General features: G+C 42.8%; 1 protein-coding gene across 1 annotated transcript in view; it reads right to left on the reverse strand.

Annotated features, from left to right (window-relative positions):
• Positions 1-24050, reverse strand: part of GPC1 (glypican 1) — a 208153-nt gene that overhangs the window by 6134 nt on the left and 177969 nt on the right. The window contains exons 3-7 of the mRNA XM_079975886.1: positions 23103-23494; positions 8102-8267; positions 4826-4956; positions 2248-2367; positions 405-538 (exon numbers count right to left, since the gene is read on the reverse strand). Of these exons, the coding sequence (XP_079832012.1) occupies positions 405-538; positions 2248-2367; positions 4826-4956; positions 8102-8267; positions 23103-23494 (943 nt within the window). The remainder of the gene's footprint in view (positions 1-404; positions 539-2247; positions 2368-4825; positions 4957-8101; positions 8268-23102; positions 23495-24050) is intronic.

Genomic DNA, 24050 nt, shown 5'->3' on the forward strand with positions numbered 1-24050 from the left:
CTAAATAACCCTTCTAAAAAGAAATACTGGTTCTAAATTGGTGTTTAGGGAGGCCCTTAACCAGAGATTGGGGGTGGGTGGGATGAAAGATCTCTCTGTCTTGTGACTGGCTTCTTAAACTATGGCTCAGCATTACGTTTGAACCAGGTGCAGGGAATAACAGCACCAGCAGCCATCTTTTTGCCCAAGCATGTGTGTGTTTATGTGGGGCTCAGTCTAAGCAAGGAAAAGGACAGGATCCCAATGACTACTAATGTTGACTCTCTCGACTAGGCAAACTCTGCCTTTTCTCTCTTACCTACCCCATAATGGGGCTCATATTTACAGATTACAAAGCTTCATGAAACTGGTGTGTGAGTGTACTTCACCCTGCTGAACTTCCGTCACATTTTGACCAGCCTTACCCGCTTTTGGCCATTCCATTCCAGCACCTGTCCTCATTCACAGAACCCGAGGAAACTTTTTCATTGCAAAGTGTGCTTGGGAGGGCAACCCAGAAGTCCCTTATTTCTCTCAGCTTCCCTTTGGCATCTGAAACCTGCCAGATGGAGAAGAATCAAAGGTGAAGGAGGAAGGTGTTTGAAAGTGACATTTTGAATTCCAAGCTCAGTCATGATAAACTGATCCAGAACTTATGGGTTCAAACGCTGGGCAGTTGTTAATCCACTTACAACAATGCAAGACTGCTACAATTTCCATAGTTGTTTTTTAGTACACAATTCAAGACAGGCTACTTTACCGAAGCTGCTATTTTATACAGCAGAAAGCTATCAACACAACATTTATTTAAGTTCTCCCAAGAAAAATCAAGAGAAAAGCTCTCAAACCCCTATCCTGCTTGTGGGCTTTCCACAGGCATCTAGTTGGCCACTGAGAGAACAGGATGATGGTCTAGATGGGCCTTTGGTTTAATCCAACAGGCCTCTTCCTATGTACTTATGAAGGATAAATGGACCCAGAGCATCCAGAATGCCTGGCCTGGGAGCAGAAGCACTAAAATGGTAGAAGAGCTTGGCAAAGAAGGAGAGTGGGTGAGTAACTGTCAGGATGTATTAGTAAGTTGAAGACCAACTTTCTTCAAGAAGGTGGCTAGTGGTGACTAATAACATTGACGTATGCCAGTAAAAAAAGGGACATGGGTGGCGCTGTGGGTTAAACCACGGAGTCTAGGACTTGCCAATCAGAAGGTCGGCGGTTCGAATCCCCGTGACGGGGTGAACTCCCGTTGCTCAGTCCCTGCTCCTGCCAACCTAGCAGTTCGAAAGCACATCAATGTGCAAGTAGATAAATAGGTACTGCTCCGGTGGGAAGGTAAACAGCGTTTCCATGTGCTGCTCTGGTTCGCCAGAAGCAGCTTGGTCATGCTGGCCACATGACCCGGAAGCTGTCTGCAGACAAACGCCGGCTCCCTCGGCCAATAAAGCAAGATGAGCGCCGCAACCCCAGAGTCGGTCACGACTGGACCTAATGGTCAGGGGTCCCTTTACCTTTATGCACTGGGTAAGGCTGAGTAATGACTGGATAAACCTGCATTGCTGGAACAAGAGTTAGAACTTCATTGACATTACTGAGAGAGGTCCCAAAATCAAAGGGAGGGAAAGGCCACTACAGTCGTACGTCAGAAGTCGAACGGAATCCATTCTGGAAGTCCGTTTGACTTCCAAAACGTTTGGAAACCAAGGCGCAACTTCCTGCAGCCAATCGGAAGCTGTGCCAGACGTTCGGGTTCCAAAGAACATTTGTAAACCAGAACACTCACTTCTGGGATTGTGGTGTTTGGAACCCAAAATGTTCGACTTGCATTCGGGATCCAAGGTACAACTGTACTCGGAACTATCCCATTTATTTTTCATGTTAGTTTCTTAAATATTAAGTTGCAACAGCATTGCAGCGAGGCTGTATTTTCACTCAGGAGACAGACTGGGTTATACTAACGGTGCTTGTGAGTGCCTGAGTGGAAGGAACAAAGCAGTGGCAGCCCACATTTCCTGAAATTGTTATCAGCGGAGTATCTCAAAAATGCCAATGGTGTCATCAAAAGAATAATTAAACCAGGAAGATGACCACCACTGGTGACTTGGTGTTAGGGTGTCAGACTGTGACTGGGAAGACTGGCTTTCCAACCAGCAGCCAACCTGGAAGCTCTTCGTGTGACCTTGAACCAGTGCTATTCTAAGCAACGGGCCACACAGATTGTTTCCATACAGAAGCATTTCTAAAAAAGTCAGAACTAAATTCCATACTCACAAGTTTCTCTGAACTAAGCCCTGAAGGTTTATCTTCACTGACATACTTTCCTCGCCTCTTCTTTTCCTCAGCGCTGGAAGCTTTTGAGTTGAGTTTGGGATTTCCACAACCTTGAAAGGTCTGGAGAAAATAAATGAAACTTAATAGCAAAGCATTTATCTAATAAGTCACAGCTGTAAAATATGCCCCTGTTAATCATATTTCTTCCTAACTTCACATTTGCTCACACATACCAATTTTAACACAACAGTAATCCAATTTTCAGATATCGCATTGCTTTGGGGACATAGGAAGCTGCTTTGTACTAGTTCAGACCATGGATCTGTCTAGTTTAGTAACTGGCAGCAGATCTCCACAATTTCAGGTGCATATTTCTTCCAAAGGTTTGGTACATTTGCATTCAAGTCATATGCCCTGCCATTGGGCTAGGGCCCTTCACCCAAATCAAATCTCAGTTCAGCTGCAATTGAACCAGTGAATTAAGGATTCCTCTCCAACCAATCACTATGTTCTGCAGTGCATCCCGCAGATACTGTTCTAAAGGGAGACCCATTCTGCATGATGTTGGAATTGGGCCTTTAGTGTTCTTACCCTTTGGAACTTCTCCCATTATATACCTGGCAGGCACCTTCTCTACTGCCCTTCCAGCGCTTGCTAAATACCGTATCCCCCCCCCCGGACGCACCGGCCCATAGCACGCACCTAGTTTTTTTGGGGGAAAATAAAGAAAAAAAAATTATTTCCCCCCCCAGGTGCGGGGCTGGGGAAGCCCGAGCTTCCCCCGACCCCAGCCCCCAGAACAGGCTGCTATCCGCTAGCCGTGGGAGAGCCGCACGGCTCTCCCACGGCTAGCGGAGTGCTGCGCAAAGCCCGAAGCTTGGGGCGTGCTGAGCTCAGCGCGCCCCAAGCTTCTGGGTGCCGGCAAGCTCTCCGCTAGCCGTGGGAGAGCTGCGTCTCCCAGGGCTAGCGGATAGCTTCCTAAAGCCTGGAGAGCGAGAGGGGTCGGTGAGCACCGACCCCCCTCGCTCTCTAGGCTTCAGCGAAAGCCTGCATTCGCCCCATAGGACGCACACATATTTCCCCTTCATTTTTGGAGGGGAAAAAGTGCGTCCTATAGGGCGAAAAATACGGTATGTTTCTCTTTCAAAAAGCTTTCTCAATAGAAATCTTTATCCCAGGTTTTATGTATGTGCTGTTGTTTTAAACTGCTGAGATATATATAATTGGTTGTTGTTTTTAAGGGAACAATAACCCCTCCACTGCTGTAACTTCCTTTTAAGAACAGAAAAAAGGGATTGTAGAAGAACAATCCTTTTAAAATCTGGGATTCTGATGCTGCCACCAACATGGAATCTGATTTCTGTGTGATAATTCTGTGTGACAGCTACCAATACTCTAGCTGGCTGAATGGTCAACTGGGTTTTGGGTGCTTACACTGCAGAAGACAACAACCTGGCTAACTTGCCCTGGAGCAGAGTTTCAGATTAATTGCATCATAATGATAGACAATGTGGATGTCATTTATGGTGCACTTTGGCCCATATCTGTGATTTACAAGGTGAGCCTACTGCCTTGCTAGCCATTTCTTTTTAATGCTTGTATATAAAATATTCCCAAATTTGTTTTATGAAAGAGACAAATGAATCCAGCTTCATCACTGTAGCTGTAGTTATAGTTTATTATTGCGGTTATTACAAAGCAATTCTTTTAGGGGCATAAAAACATGCAAGAGCAATGAAAAATACCTTCTGGGAGGTATAGATTCATTCATCCCTCTGTGCGCTCTCTCTCTCTCTCTCTCTCTCTCTCTCTCTCTCTCTCCCCCCTCCCTCCCTCCCTGAATTGATGGCTCTATTTCTGTGTTGAATTAACACTGTATTTTGTGCAGCACTGCTGTTTCCTCCATCCCTGCTGGCCTATCAGTGACTTATCTACTTGCCAGTTAGTTCCCGATTCATTCTCCATCAGCACCTGTTAGTTACAGTTCTTAGGAATCATGGGGAAAGCAGCTGGGCTTCAGGAGCACAAATTATTCCGCTATTAACATCTGACTCAGTTGGATGGGGAGCTGCACAGTTTTAGGACTGATGAAGGAGCGAATTCCCTCCATGCAGGGCTAATGTATCACATTCTGCTCAGAAATGCAGCTGCGAAAATCTTCTGAAATCAAGGAGGATGAAGGAGAGACAGGTGGGATTCTCAGGGGAAGCCGGCCAGCTCCTATGGCGGAAGGGAGATAGGCTCTGGCAAAGATGTGCAAGTAAAGAAGACAGGCAAGATAATCAGGCTATCTCTGCCTGTCCAGTACTCATGAAAGGAACAACCCAGGACCTAATGTCATTCAGCAGAAATTGTTGGAATTCTCTTGGCGTTACTTTGCCTGAGATGGCAGATATGAAAATGGCGGAGGCCAAAAGCTCCCAGGGCATGATCTGAAGGCTGAAGCTAAGCAGGGCTGATACATGTCTTAATGGCAAACTTTGTAACATGGAGGTAAGGCATGATATAAATACATACAATAAATGAAATATCGCTGTTAAGTAAACTGCATTTTCAGCTTTTGCAGTCTGGCTTTTACCTTGGATTTTATAGATTCTCTGTTCTCCTGCATATTTGAAATGGCTTCTGCAATCCTGGTATGAATTGTACCAATGACTATGTCTACATTGGATGGTCCATCAAAGCGGTCAGCCACCAACAGCAGTGAATCTATCAGGGTAAATAACAGACACCATTTAAGAATGCACCATGCAAATAATGTTTCAAAAACCTAGGTAATCATTATATACCAGCACTGGACATGTAGGGTATCTCAATGGGTTCTTCTATATATTCATTTATTCCCAGGGAGACTGTGAGTCATGTGGAATTTAGCCTATAAGGAGCTAAATCCCCACATTCTTATGATTGTTGTTGTTGTTTAGTCGTTTAGTCGTGTCTGACTCTTCGTGACCCCATGGACCGGAGCACGCCAGGCACTCCTGTCTTCCACTGCCTCCCGCAGTTTGGTCAGACTCATGTTTGTAGCTTCGAGAACACTGTCCAACCATCTCATCCTCTGTCATCCCCTTCTCCTTGTGCCCTCCATCTTTCCCAACATCAGGATCTTTTCCAGGGAGCCCTCTCTTCTCATGAGGTGGCCAAAGTATTGGAGCCTCAGCTTCATGATCTGTCCTTCCAGTGAGCACTCAGGCCTGATTTCCTTGAGAATGGATAGGTTTGATTTTCTTGCAGTCCATGTGACTCTCAAGAGTCTCCTCCAGCACCATAATTCAAAAGCATCAATTCTCCAGCGATCAGCCTTCTTTATGGTCCAGCTCTCACTTCCATACATCACTACTGGGAAAACCATGGCTTTAACTATATGGACCTTTGTTGGCAAGGTGCGGTCTCTGCTTTTTTATGTAATTCTTATGATTACAGTATCATATATGCACTAGGAATTTTTATTTTTATTTTAAAAAACTATTCCTAGCCTTCTAGGACTCAAGGGCATCCTGATCAAATTTGCAGATGACACCAAACTGGGAGGGGTGGCTAACACCCCAGAGGACAGGATCACACTTCAGAACAACCTTGACAGATTAGAGAACTGGGCCAAAACAAACAAGATGAATTTTAACAGGGAGAAATGTAAAGTATTGCACTTGGGCAAAAAAAAATGAGAGGCACAAATACAAGATGGATGACACCTGGCTTGAGAGCAGTACATGTGAAAAGGATCTAGGAGTCTTGGTTGACCACAAACTTGACATGAGCCAACAGTGTGACGCGGCAGCTAAAAAAGCCAATGCAATTCTGGGCTGCATCAATAGGAGTATAGCATCTAGATCAAGGGAAGTAATAGTGCCACTGTATTCTGCTCTGGTCAGACCTCGTCTGGAGTACTGTGTCCAGTTCTGGGCACCACAGTTCAAGAATGACACTGACAAACTGGAACGTGTCCAGAGGAGGGCAACCAAAATGGTCAAAGGCCTGGAAACGATGCCTTATGAGGAACGGCTAAGGGAGCTGGGCATGTTTAGCCTGGAGAAGAGGAGGTTAAGGGGTGATATGATAGCCATGTTCAAATATATAAAAGGATGTCACATAGAGGCGGGAGAAAGGTTGTTTTCTGCTGCTCCAGAGAAGCGGACACGGAGCAATGGCTCCAAACTACAAGAAAGAAGATTCCACCTAAACATTAGGAAGAACTTCCTGACAGTAAGAGCTGTTCGACAGTGGAATTTGCTGCCAAGGAGTGTGGTGGAGTCTCCTTCTTTGGAGGTCTTTAAGCAGAGGCTTGACAACCATATGTCAGGAGTGCTCTGATGGTGTTTCCTGCTTGGCAGGGGGTTGGACTCGATGGCCCTTGTGGTTTCTTCCAACTCTATGATTCTTCTTCTCCTTCTTCTTCTCCTTCTTCTTCTCCTTCTTCTTCTTCTTCTCCTTCTTCTTCTTCTTCTTCTTCTTCTTCTTCTTCTTCTTCTTCTTCTTCATCTATATCACCACCTTTCCTCCAAAGAGTTCAGGGTGACAGGCATGGTTCTCACCTCCAATCTTATCCTTACAACAGCCCTTTGATGCAGGGTCAGGCTACGAAAGCGTGTGCCTGGCCCAGAGTCACTCAGTGACCTTGATGGCCGAGCAGGGATTTGAACCCGGATCTCCCCAGACTTAGCCACTATAGCATACTGGCTCTCAATACCATCTCAGCACTACATGCAGTATAAGCTGTACTGTGTCTATTTCTCAAACAAACAACTTCATTCAGTGGGTCTCCAGAACAAGCTTAAACCAACAAAAGATGTCAAGCCCATAGGTTCAAGTATCAGGAATTAGACTTCATTTCATCCTCCTACTTGCACTAAAATTAACCGGTTATAACAATGGGGCAAACGAGGAACAGCAACTTGCTTTTTAAAAGCCTTCTAACATCTTACAGAAAGGGTGGTGACTTCTGTCAATTTATTTATTATTATTTATTTATTAAATTTGTATACAACCTCAGATCTCAGGGTGGTTCACAACAAAAACAAACCCACAATATAAAAAACACAAAATACATAATAAAAACAAAAACAAAGACAACCCACTAATCCCCTCATGTGTTAAAGCACATACTTATTGCCACAGGACTCACAAGTTAATTAAGGGGAAATACTGCAAAGCTAGCCTAGTCTTTTCTCCTTTGGTGATTCCAGCAATTGTCGTGTTCATTCTGCTGATGAATGCCACTCCTCCTAAATGTTTGTATAATTGCAGATATGCACAGAGCTTTTAGGAGAAAAAAGACGTTGCTGCTCTCAATCTGTGATTCATTTTATTCAAATTTCTCAAAAGGAAATTTGTTATTTGACCAAAACATTGGTGGATCTTGAATGGCCAAATGATCACACAATGGTCACCCAAATTTTTTTCCTATCACCATGCACACGTATTCCAGGCTCTTTAGCCCATGCTTCTGTTTGTCCTCCTCACACTACAGAGAGAGGCAAGTTCAGGTCTGCCGAGAGAGACACAGTTTGCGTAACCCAGTGCTAAATGCTGAATCTGGGATCTTCTAGAATGAAATAGCTTTTTACAAGGTCACTTTGCAAATCCTTAGCAGTTAAAAGCATCCAGGCCCAGAGCATGAGAAGCCGAGATGCAGGTATGCACTTAGTCTACAGGATGAAGTGGTGCTTCAGAAACATCTACACATATTGATAGTGTTTAGAATTTAGTGCAAAGGGATTGTGAATGCTTCTATCAATTGATCTGTTTGGTCTCCAAAACTGCACTCTATTGATTGGGGGGGGGGGAAGGGAGGGGGAAAATTACATGCAAAAGACCAGCCAAAGTGAAATAATGTGCAGTTGCCTGCTCTTCTTACCAATCAGGTTCTTCCATTCAGGGTCCAGGTCTGCTTGATTGGCCAGGCAGCCTTTCAAGACATTGCGGCAATAGCCGTTGCAGGGCTTTACGTTGGACATGCCCCGGCAGTGTGCACAGTACATCAGCTTCATAATAGCCCGAGTGCAATATTGGCTCAGTGGGACCTTTAAAAGAACACAGCCATTATTTCCTAAGTGCCACCAGAAAAAGAAAATGAAAGACAGAAGCAGCAGCTGTACAATATAAAATGCAGGATAAAAGAGAACAGAGTCCTGCCTGCAAATTTACAATCTGAATAAACAAACAGACACACAAAGAAAGCAGAAGGGATTTGGGGGAAAGGGGGGGGGGAGAAACACACACACAGCAATCTGTACAATTTGAAAACAAATCCTTGTGCTCATTAAGGATACCAGTAAATAGTTTACTATCTGAAATTCATGGGTATGGCTAAATTTATCTCAAATTTAAGTCTATCATTAGAGCTGAGCAGAACAAAAAACCTCACAATGTTTCAAATTCTTAAATGTAGAATCTGACTAAAATGTGACCTTGAAAATTAACGTTTTGAGTCCCTTAGGCCGGTCGGCCACTCTAGACTTCTCTCTTGAGGGTTTTGCCAGGTATGAAAAAGCAAGTGTCAAAAGCTGCCGGCTACTAAATACTGTTAAGAATGACAACAACGATAAAATGTTAAATATCATTCCGGGTAATGGCTCAAACTCTCACAAAACTGTTGAACCTAAATATCAAATACTGTCAAAAGCCAAACAGTGACATAAAATATCAATGTTAAGACGCCTGCAACAAAAACAACTGAGAGCCTTGTGCGACGTTAAGAACTAACAAGAACGAGTGTAAAGTCTGAGCTGCACAAATCAAGAAGTGCACAGTTCTTCACACAGACAGTTGTCCACAGTTTATACCTGTGCTCAGTGCAACATGTGAATAATGGCTTTAAAAGGGGCCTGGATAAATTAGTGGAGGAGAGGCCCATTATGGCAGCTAGATAGGGAATCCCCATGTTTAGAATCTGCAAGCTAAGGAACACCAAGGCTGCGGCAGAACCTTCATGCCCTGTTGCAGGCTCCCAGAGGCATCTGTTTGCTTACTGGGGCACAGTCAGGCATTCACCCAGACCACATAGGTTTCCAAATTCAGCTAGGGACACACACATGCAGTGCTCCTAGCTGGATTGGCACTGGATTGAGGCATATGAGTCTTAATGCCTGGGATTAAATTTGTCGGAATCATTTCAGTCCCCTCTGGTGATCACTGGGTGGCGCTTCAGTCCTTCTGTAAATAGCAAGGTAATCAAAGGATAATAGTTTCAAAGAACAGAAATTAATCAACCAGAGAAAAACAACACACACACACACAATAATCCCACTGATTAAAAAAAATCTAAAAGACCAAGATTTATTAAAAGTGTTGACATGCAAGATTTTCATTATTTTCATTTGGCATTATTGTGATGTCAAGTTAAGGGCGCGAAACAAAAATAGTAATGATTTAAAAGTGGGGACTGCTCAGAGGAAATGTTTACAGAGCAGGAGCTCCTTCCCTTTCCCAGCTAACCAGTCTTCTAGAAACGGGCCTGCACCAAGCTTGCCCTAATGGAGAAAAACAAAAACAAGACCCCATTTCCAGAAGGGTAGGAACATTAATCTCTTGCAGCAAAAACAGTTAAGAATCTCTTGGCATCCTAAAGTCTAACAAATTTATTATGGCATATGCTTTCATCGGCTATGATCCACCTCATTAGGAAGAGAACATGACCACAGGCACATGAGAAACACACAGCCCTACAAAATCACTGTGTATAAGTAGTGAAAATCATTCTGTGTGTATGACAAAAAGCAGTAGCAAGAAACTACTTGCCTTTTAGTTTGTTCCTCTTCCTTGTGCCTTTCCAATGCTTATTTATGGTTTCTTAACACTGCCATGTTAACAGTTTTCAGTTACAAATTCGCTCCCAAGAATGATTATTATGGAGATATTTTAAAAGAAAAGGCTTGGTCTTATTTTATTTTGCCAGCATGAGCTTTCATAGACAGTTCACTCTGTCATACACTTTCATTTTGTCCCTAGATGTCCATTTCAGAATCCGATGAAGCAGACTGGAGTCTACAAAAGCTCACAGAGTTAAAATAAAACAAGTTAATCTTGAAGGTGCTGCAAAGATAAAAGGCTTTTCTTTTTTAATAAACAACCAAATGCTCAAAACCTGAATTTCCTATGGAAAGAATGTCTGAAAGTATTCTAGGCATGGTTTTTGATCAGCTTGACCATCACCAGGTGTGGAGACCAGCAGGCTACCCTCTGGCAGGGAAGCAACCCACACGTATTTATTGTTTATTTATTTGGGACTTTTTTTATTCCTGATCTTCAGCCAAAGGGTTTTCAGAGAGGCTAAGCAAGATTTAGAAGTAAAAACAACCGGCACAAGAGCAATAAAAAGTATATTAGTACCAGAGCAGGTTAAAACAACAATCTAAATAAACTTTAAAATTGAAAAAGGCCTACAAAACTAAAGTTTTTCACCTAGCACTAAAAATACATCAAACTCAACACAGGACAAGTCTCCCTGAGGAGATGGAGGAGGAGGAGTTTGGATTTGATATCCCGCCTTTCACTCCCCTTCAGGAGTCTCAAAGTGGCTAACATTCTCCTTTCCCTTCCTCCCCCACAACAAACACTCTGTGAGGTGAGTGGGGCTGAAAGACTTCAAAGAAGTGTGACTGGCCCAAGGTCACCCAGCAGCTGCATGTGGAGGAGCGGAGACGCGAACCCGGTTCCCCAGATTACGAGAATACTGCTCTTAACCACTACACCACACTGATCATTCTATAGTCACAAGAGTCACATGTGAAAAGGCCCTATGTCAGGCGACCATGTGCTTTACCTCCTTTCTCGTAAACTGGGGCAATGTTGGTATGGGGTGGAGTGTGGGTATTCCATGTTGCTTCAGTGGTATGGGAATGAAATATGCTTCAAAGCTCCCATACCACCAGCATAATGTAAAAGCAGGGACCTGAGAGTCTAAATGAAATCATGGCGTGCACCAGCAGACTACAAAACAGAACAAGGAACTAGGATTTACATGAGTTCCCAGAATGGGTTTTGGGTAAATTGCATCTGAATTCCAAGAAGATTTATAATATTCTTAAAGACTGAAAGGAGAGGGGAGGGAAAGATTGACAAATACCCCCAGTGTGCAGCTGTACAAACAGCCTAAAGACCAGTTCCACCTGAAATGGATTTCTGTGTGCATGGATCATGCAGAATCATCTTCAGATCTATCCCAGATACAGAAAGGCAAGTGCTGGAATTGTTCCACGGCAGTTCTGGTTTCTAATGTAATCCAGCACTAGTGTACAGAACAGATTCCTGGAGAATAAGCTATTTTTTCAGTTGTACATCAAAGCCCAGAACACAATGTCCAGGTCAGAGCATTCCACAGAATTATCCAGGCACTCTGAGCTGGCATCAAAGTTTGGAGCAAGTGCATGGGAAAAAGCAGTACAATTGCGAGATCAGGCTTTCAAACAAACAAAGCCACCATGGAGGTATCATGGATTAAGTGAAACTCCTGGTTCAAACTGAAGTTCCTTGAGAAGACAGATATGAAACACAGTCTTTGGAAATGTGCATTGATGCTTGGTGTACTTATAAACTGAATAGTTATAGTATGGCAAACCCATCAATCTGTGCAGCCTTCAGTATTCTTTAAGAATTCCTGGCTCTATGATTAGACAGGGCGAGGTAACCACCTCAGGTGGCAGCAACATCAACCCCCTACAATTCCTCCTGAGCCCCCCAGTCATTTTCCTCTGTTGCCACATGGTCTGTCTTGGATCCCCTAAAATGACCTCATGCCTCATGTGCAGTGATGAAGGAAGGTTCAATTACCAGTCAGGATGGCATCTGTTTGTGGAATGCTGGCGATTCCATCTTGTCCTTCATCTTAGGCAGCAAAATGTATTGGGCTAGCCCTGGTAAGGATCCCAATACTTTCTTGATTTAGGTCAAATGGAGACTGTAGAGTGGAGGGCTTCTATAGCAACTTGCATTTGTCCTGACATAAAGTGATCTCAGGCAAACAGTAATTTCATCTACTTGAATAAAGAGTCCTAATTAAGTTCCTACAATGGATGCAACCACAAAGCAAAGATTGAAATCAGGGTTTCAGGACCTTAGGGAAATATTCTGATCCTAAACCAACCACACCCCCTATCTAAGCTTTGTGGCATCATTGTTTAAGAAGTTAAGATTCATATCAGTCCATGCTTCACATGCAATGTTCCTCTGTGTAAGTCATTATTTGCTACTGGTACTGAGAAATGTTTCCAACTGCAGCCATTAGTATTCCTCAGGTAGTATTTGATAAATGCAATATAGCTCCCTCATGGTTCCTTATACAACTCTTAGTTGACCCTGCTTTCTCATACTGGACCGTTCAGTATTTCACAAACTGTCCAGGCTGTTGTTCACTTTCCTCTATGTGCATATGTGGATAAACAAGGAAGAGGATTCCAGCAGCCTGTAGCAGCACTGTGTGAATGGGGAAAAACAGCACACGCTGGAGTACCACTGGTCCCATTTTCAGGCACACAGTGCTTGGAGGATGACATGCTGGTCCTCGCAGCCTATTGCTAGGAGGCAGAGGGAGAGTCCCCAAATGGTTGTAAGAACTGGGTCAATCAAGTCACAACACTCTTTGACTCTCCCAACAAGCAGCCACTGGGCATGGTCCCTCCATGGGGAAATATTGGGGCTGGAACAAAATATGTTGGGAATCTCATTATAATCAAGGAGAGGTGATCAGAAGCCTTAAGAAGTCAGCTGGTCTTGCTCAGTCTCTGCTTACTTTTACATAGCAGGTAACCTCTTCCATCACCAAATTATGCCACAGAATGTCAGCCCACCGACTCCTCATTTATTTGATGACTATCTGTCACTAGTTTGTCTACCAATCAAAGATGACATGCTAAAGACCTTTTGTAATTATTGGATTCTTCTCCATGCATTCAATGAACACATGCGGATGGGTGGAAAAGATGGCATCACATTTGCTGTCTGTGTGTGGAAATGGCTTAAGTCTTTATGGACTCCACTGATTTCTCTTTTTAATTCACAAAACACATTTCCTGTGCACACCAGCTGTTGCAGCAACCCCCAGCATGCAACCACACAAGGAAGGTCATAAATGGAGGACAGGGGTTATTGGGTTGATATTTTTATTTTGATTATGTATTTTGTGGTCTTATATTTTGATTTTATTCTGTGAACTGTCCTGAGCCTCTGGTTATAGGGCGGTATATAAATTCAATCAACCAATCAATAAAAACATGGGAAACATGTCGATATGGGGTACAATGAAGTCAAAGTTGAACAGACACATCTCATTGCTTCTAATATGAGAGTTTAGCATATGCATAAGCCTTTCCTACTGCAATCAGTGGAACTGAAATGGGCTGATTAGCTGGATCATCCTCATGACATGCAGAAAGTGCTGCTTTGATCCAATAAATTGTTTTTAAAACATACCCGACTCCCATTCTGAATAGCTGGAATATTTCTGAAAATGCAGCTTTTCACTCAAATCACTGCCAAGTAAAATTTCTCTTACTAATTCAAAACTGATGAAAAGTTACGTAGGTGGGAGTGGAGAGGACTATCTTAAACCAAAACACTCAATGATCAACATAACAATTATCAGATTAAAGCCTGTCATTTCTGGGTGCATGGAAATCAGAACACAAGGACTGTAGCCAAAGCAAAGGATAACAAGATTTGTTCCATTTTTAAACAATCTGGTGCAGTGTGAATGCAGTACATGACAGCGAATGGTTTTGCCAAGCACCATCAATCCTGTTCTTGTAACCGCATCTGCTGAAATACCTGGGTGTACTCCTGTCAATGCTACTTTCATTAAGACAAGAATTTCATGAAGATCAGTTCATACCAGGTCAAATCTTCAGGACTGTGAAGGCCTTTCTAATATCACTTGACAACTCAGTGAAGAGAAACAACAATGCAATCTTTATGCAAACACAGTTCTCCTAAAATTTCTTCCTTATGGTCTCACTCAGCAGCAGTCGCGGCAGATAAAATCTGGCAAGTGGGCATCTCTCTCACTGAGATGTGTTCCTACATGCTTTCGTTGAGCAGGTGTGGAGGAAATCTCTGCCAGACGCTTGCAATCTGTCTTTACCTTTTAATTGAGGGGAATTAAAGAGGCATTTTCCAAGGGTCATATTAGGGAGGGATCGGTGTTTTAAAAAAAACTTGTTCAGACCTGTCTAAATTTCCTAGTGAAGAATTTCTTTGTTCGTACGCACATTAATCCTTTGGGAATGAATAAATAATTTAGATAAGTAACAGATCAAGGCAAATGTAATCTGATATGTTCTTAATATACACATTTCATTATTTTCATGCCAAGGTATTCTAACTAAGAAGTCAACCAGAGGTTTGCTGTTCACTTCAAATGCACAACAATATTTTGCTTTCCTGTCTTTTTGAACAATGGACTCGGAGGGAGAAGGGCAGTTACAGGCAGTCTAACTTTGACAAAGACTCAACATATGCTCAAAGAGCATCTACCGTTTGTCAGTCGCCTGTCAAACTGGATGTGCAAGCTCAGCACCATGTTGACCTAGCCAGGTGTGTAAAACCGGCATTGTGCAAGCTGCAGTTATCTATTGCCAAGAATAAATTACCATCTGGGTTAAAAATATAAACCAAAAGTATTTACTAACAGACATATATACAGTGGTACCCTGGTTCTCAAACGGCTTAGTTGTCGAACAAATCAGCTCCTGAATGAAGCAAACCCAGAAGTACCGTATTTTTCGCACCATAGGACGCACTTTCCCCCTCCTAAATAGCAAGGGAAAATGTGTGTGCATCCTATGGAGCGAATGCAGGGGGGAGGCAGGCGGGAAAAGCCCCCAAGAGCCGCACACAAGCTTTGTGCGCTCTTGCGGGCTTTTCCCCAGGAGGGAGAAGGGACTGACTGGCCGCATCAGTCCCTTCTCCCTCCTCGGGGAAAAGCCCCCAAGAGCGGTGCCACCTTTAAAGGCTGTGCGGCTCCTGCGGGCTTTTCTCCCCCACCTCCCAGAAAAGCCAGGAGAAGCCACGCAGCCCCTTTAAAGAGCGTGCGGCTTCTGTGGGAGGTGGGAGAAGCTGCAGCGGATTCCCTCCTCCCAGGCTCCCTCTGAAGCAGCAATGTGGGAGGGGAGCAGCTTACACTTGTGTAAGCAGCTCCTCTCCTACTTTCCTGCTTCAAAGCAATCACGGAGGAGGGAAGGAAAGGGACCATGGATCCTCCACTGCTTGCGGCTGCAGCAGATTCCCTCCTCCTGGGCTCCCTTTGAAGCAGCAAAGTGGGAGGGGAGCAGCTTACACTCATGTAAGCAGCTCCTCTCCCACTTTCCTGCTTCAAAGTGGAGGGAATCCACTGCAGTTGCAAGCAGAGGATCCATGGCTCCGCTTCCTTCCCTCGAAGCAGGGTGTGGGGGTGCAGGGGGGAAAGACGGCAGGAAATAGATGCCGGGCAGGAAGACACAACCACACTTTGACCAGTTAAAGTCCACCCCAGCCTCCCCAGATTTCCACTGAGACGGCCAGGCTAATCTCGATGGCCATAAGTCTGGCTCAGCATTATTAACTGGACTTAGATAAGCCATGGTTCCCCTTCCTACCCTCCTCTGAGGCTCGATTTAAAGCAGCAAAGTGGACAGGTGCCACCCGCTTTGCTGCTTTAAATAGTTAAGTGCAACATTTTATTCAGAATATTTTTTTCCGTATTTTCCTCCTCTAAAAACTAGGTGCGCCCTATGGTCAGGTGCGCCCTATGGAGCGAAAAATACGGTAAGTGTTCCAGTTTTTGGAATCTGAATGTCCGACGTGGCTTCTGCTTGAGTGCAAGAAGCTCCTGCAACCAATCAAAAGCCATGCCTTGGTTTCTGAACAGTTTCAGGAGTCGAACAGGCTCCCAGAATAGAAGAAGTTCAAGAACCAAGGTACCACTGTACTCTGTCTAGCAAAGACAGCTGTCCGTTTCCAACTTTCTTTTATCTTTTTCTTTCCCTATGACCCACTCTGTCCTTCCTCCAATTTTGAAATGCCTCTTGTTGGGCCTTTACAAATAATATTTTCCTCAATGGATAGTACTCAAGAGGAATGATGGGGAAAGACCACAGGCCCGTGTGCTTCTCTCTACACTGGAATCCCCCCCCCCAATACATAGGGGTCTCTGTCTGCAATGTCTACATATCCCCTATCCATCACAAGGATGGGCCATTTCACTAGTTCCTGCATTAAACAATAAATATATTATGATGGAACTCATTAAAGGATTGTTTATACCATCAAGAACACTTGTGGGTTGCCAGTTCATGGTCTGTAATGATGAAAACAGCTTCCACCGAAACAGATGAGTCAGAAATTCTTAATGACTCAAGGGTCATTTTCCTCACTTTCAAATCACTTCAGCCTTTGTTAAAACTTCACAAAAGCGAATTAGAGAACTAACTAGTACTCTACATCACTTTATACTGCTTGAAGTGACACCAAGTTGGGATGGGATTTAGACTGATGCTACAGCACATGGAGAGGGAATATTTAGCTGCTGTCATTCGGGGGGGGGAGGGAATCCCTCTGCATAGAAACAGTGAAACTAGTGAGAGTTGGCACCAGTGAGAGATTCCCCCCATTCCTCTATGGGGGTAGAAGGATAATTTCTTTCGAATTGTGGCAGGAGAGGGAAGGGTTAAACCTCCCCTCCTAATGGTCCTAATCTGTGGTCCTAATCTTGATGAGCCTCCCCGCTCTTGATTTTAGTTAAACACCCTGATGACAAGTCAGGTAACACATTTAAGGTGATGTGTAGTTAAGACCCTTAAAGCTGCAATCTTATGCACACTTATGCTCAAGTATACATGCATAGGATTGCCCTGTTAGTGAATTAATGGTCTGTCAATACAAGGGGACATATATACAAGAGTACACAAAACAGAATGAGTCAGGATGTTATACTGATATTTGATACAACATGAAGTTGATTTCAGAGGCTAATGCGACAGAAGCAAACCCCTTGGTATAGCACCTTGTTCCTGATAAACACTGACATTTCAAGAAGGCTGTCACTAGCCATTATTGTGCAGTTACAATCAGTACTGAGAGATGCACTCAGCATCTCTCTGAGACGTGCCTAAAAAGGTGTGTGGGTGTGAAAGAGGGAGGGAGAGATTTGGGTTTCCCCCATTAAATACCACAAAAACTTGATTGGCTGTGTGTTTTCTTGTTGAGTGGTCAGTTGCAATTCAGGGCATTTAGAAAAACGCATGTCCCATCTAGCATGGTGGCAGAATCTTAAACTTCAGAGAACTCATGATATATCACTTAAAGGGACTAATGCTCCAAGGTTTTCTGTCTGACAGATATTATCAACGTGCAAAAAAAGGAAAAAGCCAGCAGATATTCTATGGAAGAGAGGTGCACCTGGAGATAGCAATAACAGCAAAGCATCATAATCCTTTGCATTTGAAGAGTGATTTATTTTCCCCCCCAGCCTACCCTGCTTTATCCAAATCAAAGATATAAAATGAACGTGCATGTGTGTGCATAGCAGAAATACATTTAGATCTTCTTTATCATCATCTTAAGTTTCCTGCTTTAGATGCAGTTATTTAGCTTTTTGAAAGAGCTTGTAAATATAGCCTTAAGAAGTGGCTGTTATGAGACAGGCTTGAAGAGGACATACCAGCAGCACAATCCTAACCATAGTAAGTCATAATGAATTCAATGGGGGCTTACTCCCAGGTGTTAAGAAGTTTTGTGACCTGCTCTCACTGCTGGAAGAGAGCAGCACCACCCAGCTCCTTAAGCAAATGGGCAGTGCTCCTCCTCTGGCTGCACAGCAATGTGAAATCTATAAAATTGTGTGATATCATCTTGTTCACTACGTGATCTCCAATCGACTAGGATTACATAGTGAGCAAAAAACAGAAAATGATTCCAGAAGAGGTACAGTAACAGAGAATACTGTGGCTGTGAATAGCCATCCAGAAATGGAGATAATAATGTATAGGGGGATGTTCCTAACCCAGCACCCATTATTGCATTGGAAAAGTTACATTGGCTCAGCCCTAATTATAGCCCATTTACATCCTTCATTTTCTGCAAAACTGTCCTTGAATAGTCATCTATTGTGGGAAAGCAAACTTGGCCTTAGAGAACAGGACCAAGAGGCAAGACAAATGATAAATGAAAAGATTATCACGAAGGAGAAAATGTGTAGGGCTCTCCAAGTATCACGATAGGGCTGTAGTCAAATTAGATGTGATGAGTGGAGATGAATCTACAAAATGGTTTAGTATATAAAGTCTGCAACAGACTGTAATATTTTTCTGTTAATCTGGAGCATCATTTTTTAAATAGCATATATCTTTCGACAGAAGCCTGGTGCTTGACCAACTCACTTCCATCCTAGACAGTTTATCACTGGGACACACACATTTTGCCTGAGCTAAAAATATGCTAGAAATTGGGGGGGGGGGATACACAGTTCATTTCATTTGCCTATTCAGACCTCTGAAAAGGTGACAAACTGATCTCCAGAGATCAATACACATAGAAGTCTAAGGGGAAATTATCACTCTAACCCTAAAAAAATCAAGTGTACATACAAAGGTGTGTAAATGACTGAGGGCACCACTGCATGCAGGGTTTTTCACTTGAAATGACTGACAAAAAAATCATCTTGCCTCTTCTGTGGTATTGGCCTGTTTTACTTAATTCTGCCAAACTACAATGGCCGTTTTTGGTAGGGATAGCCTAGCCATGGTTAACCCAGCTTTGGTATTCTCCAAGTTGTACAGCTGTAATGTGGGTTGCCCCTGAAGATGACCTGGAAATAACAACTAGTGCAAAATGCTGTGGCTTGAATGCTGGAAGGGAAGCAGACCATGAGCACCCTGCCTCTATCTTAAAAGAGCTATACTGGTTACCAACTGTTTTCCAGGCCCAATTCAAGGTGCTTACTCTGATGTTTACAGCCCTAAATGGTTTGGGACCCAGATATTGGCAAAAACACTTCCTAGGGTAGTTGATCAATCGATTCCCATCAAAGGGAACTCTGGGAATTGTAACTGTGGGAGGGGAATAGGGGTCTCCAATCAACTCTCAGCATCTTTAACGAACTACAGCTTTCATTATTATTGGGGGGAAGTCATGACTAGTGGCGTTAAATTTGAGAGAATAATCTTTTGGAGAATATTCTCGATTAATGACCATATTAGAGAATTTTCATTTAAAATAGGAGAATATTCATTTTAATGCATTGAAAATGATATAATTTTAATGCATTGAAAATGATATTATTAGTTAATATACATGTTTGTTCATGGGTAAACGTGTTCAGATGGCAACCAAAAACTGTACAGATACTTTTATTCAATGGGGAAATGCAGTGAATTCACATTCTTTGATTTTTTGCACCAAACTTTAAATTGAAAATTCAACGTGAATGATTCATGTTAATCACGAAGCCTGCCACTAACCGTATATTTACCATCAACTCTTTGAATTCTAATTATGTTGTGTATGTAGGAAATGTAGCTTTTAAAGTAAAAGGAATATTAAAAAATCTCAGGTCCGCTACCTGAGTACGTTCTTTAATAAGCATATCTACATGGTACAGTAATTTGAGTGCGACACTAATAAAATCAATATAAAGTTTAAAATAAATGCTATTATTTCCAGAAAATAAAACACAATGATCATTATTCCTTACTTACACTGGCAATATCACAGCTTGACTTATTATTTACTAAATTTTTAAAATGTGGGTTGTAAAACTGGTTCTTAACATTAGAATTTACAGTTTGTAGAGAATATTCTCCGGAGAATTTTCTTGAGAATATTCTCATTCTGGAGAATATTATCACCTCACACCACTAGTCATGACTGTTTAAACTGGTATCTTAGCACTTTAAATGTATGATGGGAAACTCTGCCTCGCTTGCATTGTCTTTTTCAATCTGTCACTCACACTGTCACAGGCCACCAATCCAATATATTCCCCTTCTGTCAATCATTTCCCCACCCACTCTTCTGTTACAACAAATAATCAGGAAGAGTTTCAGACCCAATTATGAATGCTCCAAATCTAACATGATGCTTTTCCTTCATCAAGGATGCCTTTTTCCTCCACTGACTATTAGGAGAACTAACTCTGAATGCCATTTCTGGAAAAGAGAAATTGTGGCTCTGGGCACTTTTGCGTTGCTGGGTCTCCTCCAATGTGTGATTCCTTGAGCAGCTTCTATTCACTTCTCTCTCTGCACACATGCCTTTCAATCACTGCAAGAGCTTCTGCAATATATAGAGCCTATTGAAGTGCAAATTGAAAAGGGTGATGGCTGAAATGTTAGAATGATATGAGGCCCAGCAGCTGGTGGCAAGGAAAGAACTTCAACTTAGGCAAAACGTGGAGGCAGAAGTCATTAAAAACAAATACAGTGGTACCTCGGTTTAGAACAGTCCGGTTTAAGAACGATTCGGTTTACAAACTCCACAAAACCGGAAATACAGTCCCGGTTTGAGGAATTTACCTCGGTCTAAGAACGGAATCCGACTGGTGGAAGGGCACTGGAAGTGGCACGCCTAATTAGGGAAAGTGTGCCTTGGTTTAAGAACGGTTTTGGTTTAAGAACGGACTTCTGGAACGGATTAAGTTCGTAAACCAAGGTACCACTGTAAATCACAAGAGTCCTGCTTGTCATGTGGCCACTGACATACTCCTGCTCTCCAATTATTTACTGGCTCTCTCACATACCCTTTTACATTCAGGTAGGTAGCTGTGCTGGTCTGATGCAGTCGAAATAAAAATAAATAAATTAAAAATTGTCCAGTAGCACCTTAGAGACCAACTAAGTTTGTTCTGGCATAAGCTTTTGTGTGCATGCACACTTCTTCAGATTCTTCGTGTGCATGCACACAAAAGCTTATACCAGAACAAACTTAGTTGGTCTATAAGGTGCTACTGGACAATTTATTATTATTATTATTATTATTATTATTATTATTATTCCCTTTTACGGATAGCCCATTTCCCTTCCTTTTATTTGCACTAAATTTACAGGGGAATCATCATGGCTGTAATGAGGAGGAGTGGTATAGGCTGATATCCTTGTTTGCTGATATGGGTCAAAATGTAAATTGATTTCCTGGGCTTAGACATCAAATATATTTTAGGATAAGAGACTAATAGCCAATGGCATTGCCAACAAGACACACAGAGTGATTCTTCAACCTCCTGCATGTTATGTTTTGCCTCTTGTTTGATGACACTTCACCTCATCTGCTTAAGTAGACTTCTTACTTGGTGGCTGAAGGTCAATCTTTGGAAGAAGAAGAATCTATGGAGGTAATAAAGTCTATAACTTCTGTACCACAAGAGCAGAGAGCAAATGAGACATGAATGCAATCCAGAGTCCAGATACATACATGGGAGTTCTTGAAAGTGCAAGCTGCTCGATTAAATGTCAATGGAAGCAGATGTTCCATATGAGGAATGCTCCTGCAACTACTGAAATGAAAGGTGGTTGAATACCTTCAACTTTTAAGAAATCGATAGAAAGACAGGATGTCTGTAGAAGTCAAGTCATGATGCCCCCACCCCTGCTTGGGATGCCCAAACAGTGGTTCCTGGAACCCCACACCCATAATTCTCCAACAGTGGGGCTTTTAATTCATTTTATCTTCACACATCTAGAGGCACAGGAGAATGGAGGGAAGGAGGGGAATATAGTTAAAAGCAGCCAGATCATTTCTTCAGGCCCAGAACAAGACAACTGATATCAATAAAAAAAACAAAAACAAATAAGCCTTTTTTTTACTTTACTTTCACTTGAATTATGTCAGTCTCCTGCTTTTTTAAATCTTAAAAAAAACTACTTGAAGGGTCATGAGAACAGGATGTACAACCACTTTTGAACAATTTTATACCACATTTATAAATTAAAAACTTAGCCACTGTCAACTTCCCAATGTTTCTCTTGAATTTGAACTTAGAGCACCGAAGAATACTCCCTTTCTCCTAACAATTCTGTCTGATGAGATCAATTGATAAGAATAACCAACAAATGACACAGCACAGTGCATTTCTGCTCAGAAAGTGTGCAACTTTTCATAGGGAGATAAAGCAACAAAACGCCTAGTTTTATAAACTGCAGTATGTGTGTATGTGTTTCAGCATCAAAAGGGGGAAAGAGCATGGTGCTCTCTTAGCAAATACGTCGCCTTATGGCCTTTACCAATGTTTTTAGCAGTCATTTGCAGTTAAAAGGTGGCTGCACAGCAGTATAACCCTCCTGAAAACCTTAAGGAGGGAGACTATCAAGCTCAATTTGCTGAGGGCACCCTCAAGTCTGGAGCTGGCTCTTCCAGAAGCATTTAAAAAATAAAAAATAAACTAGAATATGACCGTTATCAACAGCTGTCTGTCTCATAGGTAAAGGTAAAGAGACCTCTGGCACTTAAGTCCAGTCGCAGACGACTCTGGGGTTGCAGTGTTCATCACGCTTTACAGGCTGAGGGAGCCGACATTTGTCCCCAAACAGTTTATCCAGGTCATGTGGCCAGCATGACTAAGCCGCTTCTGGCGAAGCCAGAGCAGAGCACGGAAACACCGTTTACCTTCCTGCTGGAGTGGTACCTATTTATCAACTTGCACTATGTGCTTTTGAACTGCTAGGTTAGCAGGAGCAGGGACTGAGCAATGGGAGCTCACCCCGTCGCGGGGCCTCGAACCGCCAACCTTCCAATTGGCAAATCCAAGTGGCACAGTGGTTTAAACCACAGCACCACCCATGTCCCTCTGCCTCATATGAGCTGTTAAAAATAATTATCACCTGCGCTAATTAAGACAGAGCCCTGAAAATGCCTCAGGCAAGGTGACCACCCAGGAATTCTTGCCAACGACTTACCTGAGAGACCCTTCTGACAACGTCATTCCCCACACCAAGTCCCTGTACAAAGGAGCGGACTGCAATGAAGGCCCTGGTTGCCTTCAGTTTCAGGTCTCTTGGAACCTCTCCAAAGGGCTTGTGCTGCTCAGAGTGCTTCACCATGCAGTCCACATACTCATCCGGAAGGTAGTACTGAGGATTCATCAACTTGAAGAGCCGTTCTAGCAGGCGAATCCAAAACTCATTGAGAGCCTCTTCTAGGTTGATGTTGGAACCCCGGTAATAGCGCCGCAGCTCACTATACAAGTCTTTGAAAACCTTTGAGTTCTGGGTGTATAGATCTCCATACATACTGGGAAATGTGTCATAAAGGGCCTTCTCAGACTTATTCAACAAGTCCTGGAAATAACCTGCAAACAGAAAAAGTATGGGGAACAAATCAGTGTGAAAATCGGAAATTTCCAGAAAGATTGAAAGAGGGGCCATTCAAATAGGATGCTTCAAATTATATTTGGATTAGCCTATTACACCATTAGCATATGGTAGATATTCTCCAATGTATCTGTATTTTCTTCAGGCACTGAAAAGGAAACATTAATTGTAATCTGCTCACTTATTTCCAACCCTATGTAGATGCAAATGCTCCTATCTGCAAAAGAGTATTTTCCAAAAGGCCAGTGTCCAAAATGCATTTCTACAACATTCCCGTGCGTCTGCAAATCAAAGCACCATATTTTCTCTGGGTTAAAGTACAGCTGGAAACCAGCCACAGATCCTGGTTTGGCAAAAACTGATGGACAAATTCATCAATGTGAAATGTGGTGAAACATATTTCATGGACATTTTAGGGTGGTGGCAAAAGGCACCAGTGAAATTTGAATGCAATCACACTTCTTCTGACTGTTTAATCCCTAAGGATAATATATGCAAATCACTGTGTAAATCAGTATGACAAAAGGCTGACAG

This window comes from Podarcis cretensis, assembly GCF_951804945.1.
Source record: "Podarcis cretensis genome assembly, chromosome: 5".
Lineage (NCBI taxonomy): Eukaryota > Metazoa > Chordata > Lepidosauria > Squamata > Lacertidae > Podarcis > Podarcis cretensis.